Here is a 1,235-nt window from a genome sequence, read left to right as displayed (position 1 = left end):
CTCGCCGATCTCCTCCCAGTGGTGTAGTCTCAATATCGTCAACCAGAGAATCGATTGTGCATGATGCTGTTGACGTCAGTGCAATCCCTCACATGCTTGCTAACAATGTGGGCAATTTGCGTCGGCTCAGTGACAGCCGATTGGCTGCTGTTGAACGTTGCCTGCAGAACCCACACGCCGTTGAGACATTGGCTATGATTGGTGTTCAGAGTGTCGACACTCTGTCCGAGGACTGTCCGGTCAGCTTAGATGAAGTGAAGGCCTACCTCGAGGAAGCTGGTGACGAGCTTGGTTTGGACGTCTTATGCGAACCCAATATTGAGATGAGGATCGTTGATGGTGTAAATGAGGCAAGAATTGCCGATGCAACTGAACAAGTGGCAGGTTGGTTCGGCAACAGTCCCAAGTCCGATGTGGATTCGGACGACCCGTTGGCTCGATATCAGGACAATCTGCAGCTGATAAACATCGATGGTGCCTGGAGGAACGTTGACAATTCTGGCAAGACTCCTCAAGAGATCATCCTCGCGATCGTTGATACCGGCGTGGATAGTTCGCATCCTGACCTCAAGGACCAGATGTGGACAGCGTCTGATGGCTCCCACGGCTACAACTTCGTGGATAACGACGAGAATACTTCTGACCTGAATGGTCACGGTACTCATTGTGCCGGTATTGCGGCAGCTCAGACTGATAATGATGTTGGCATTGCAGGCATCGCTGACGTTAAGATCATGGCCTTGCGTGCTTTCGGCGCTGATGGTACTGGCGGTATGTTAGCCACTCTCAACGGTCTTAACTGGGCAGTTGCTCATGGGGCTACAGTATCATCTCATTCATACACGGCTGATGGGTCTAGCAGCGTCTTCTTGCAGGCTATCCAGAACGCTGCCAAAGTCGGACATATCGTTGTGGTAGCATCTGGTAATGACGGTGTCAATGTTGATGAGGATCCGAGGTTTCCTTGCTCTTTCACCACTCAAGTACCCTCAATGATGTGTGTGGGCTCTACCTCGTCCATTGCTCCGCCTAAGTATCCTTCTTCTCGGATACGGGCTCTGCAGTTAATATTGCTGCTCCTGGAGAGAATATTGTTTCGACTTGGCCAGGCGACAGATATGCTGTTCTGGATGGCACTTCCATGGCCACCCCTCATGTAGCTGGTGTTACAGCTATGCTCGCGACATTGGGCTTGAAGGTCAAGATTTGACGAATGCTGTCCTTGGCAGTCAGTC

At 51.3% G+C, this 1,235-nt stretch overlaps 1 protein-coding gene across 1 annotated transcript; it reads left to right on the top strand.

Moving 5' to 3' along the window:
• Positions 1–66: 66 nt before the first annotated feature.
• On the top strand, positions 67–1,210 carry Pmar_PMAR010387 (subtilisin, putative; the record flags this gene model as incomplete). Its single annotated transcript, XM_002775350.1, has 2 exons — positions 67–924; positions 1,065–1,210. Exons 1-2 carry the CDS (start codon positions 93–95, stop codon positions 1,208–1,210), a joined length of 978 nt encoding a protein of 325 aa, XP_002775396.1. The 5' UTR covers positions 67–92.
• Positions 1,211–1,235: the final 25 nt, after the last annotated feature.

This window comes from Perkinsus marinus (genome assembly GCF_000006405.1).
Source record: "Perkinsus marinus ATCC 50983 genomic scaffold scf_1104296955892, whole genome shotgun sequence".
Lineage (NCBI taxonomy): Eukaryota > Perkinsozoa > Perkinsida > Perkinsidae > Perkinsus > Perkinsus marinus.
This window is presented reverse-complemented; position numbering and strand designations above follow the sequence as displayed.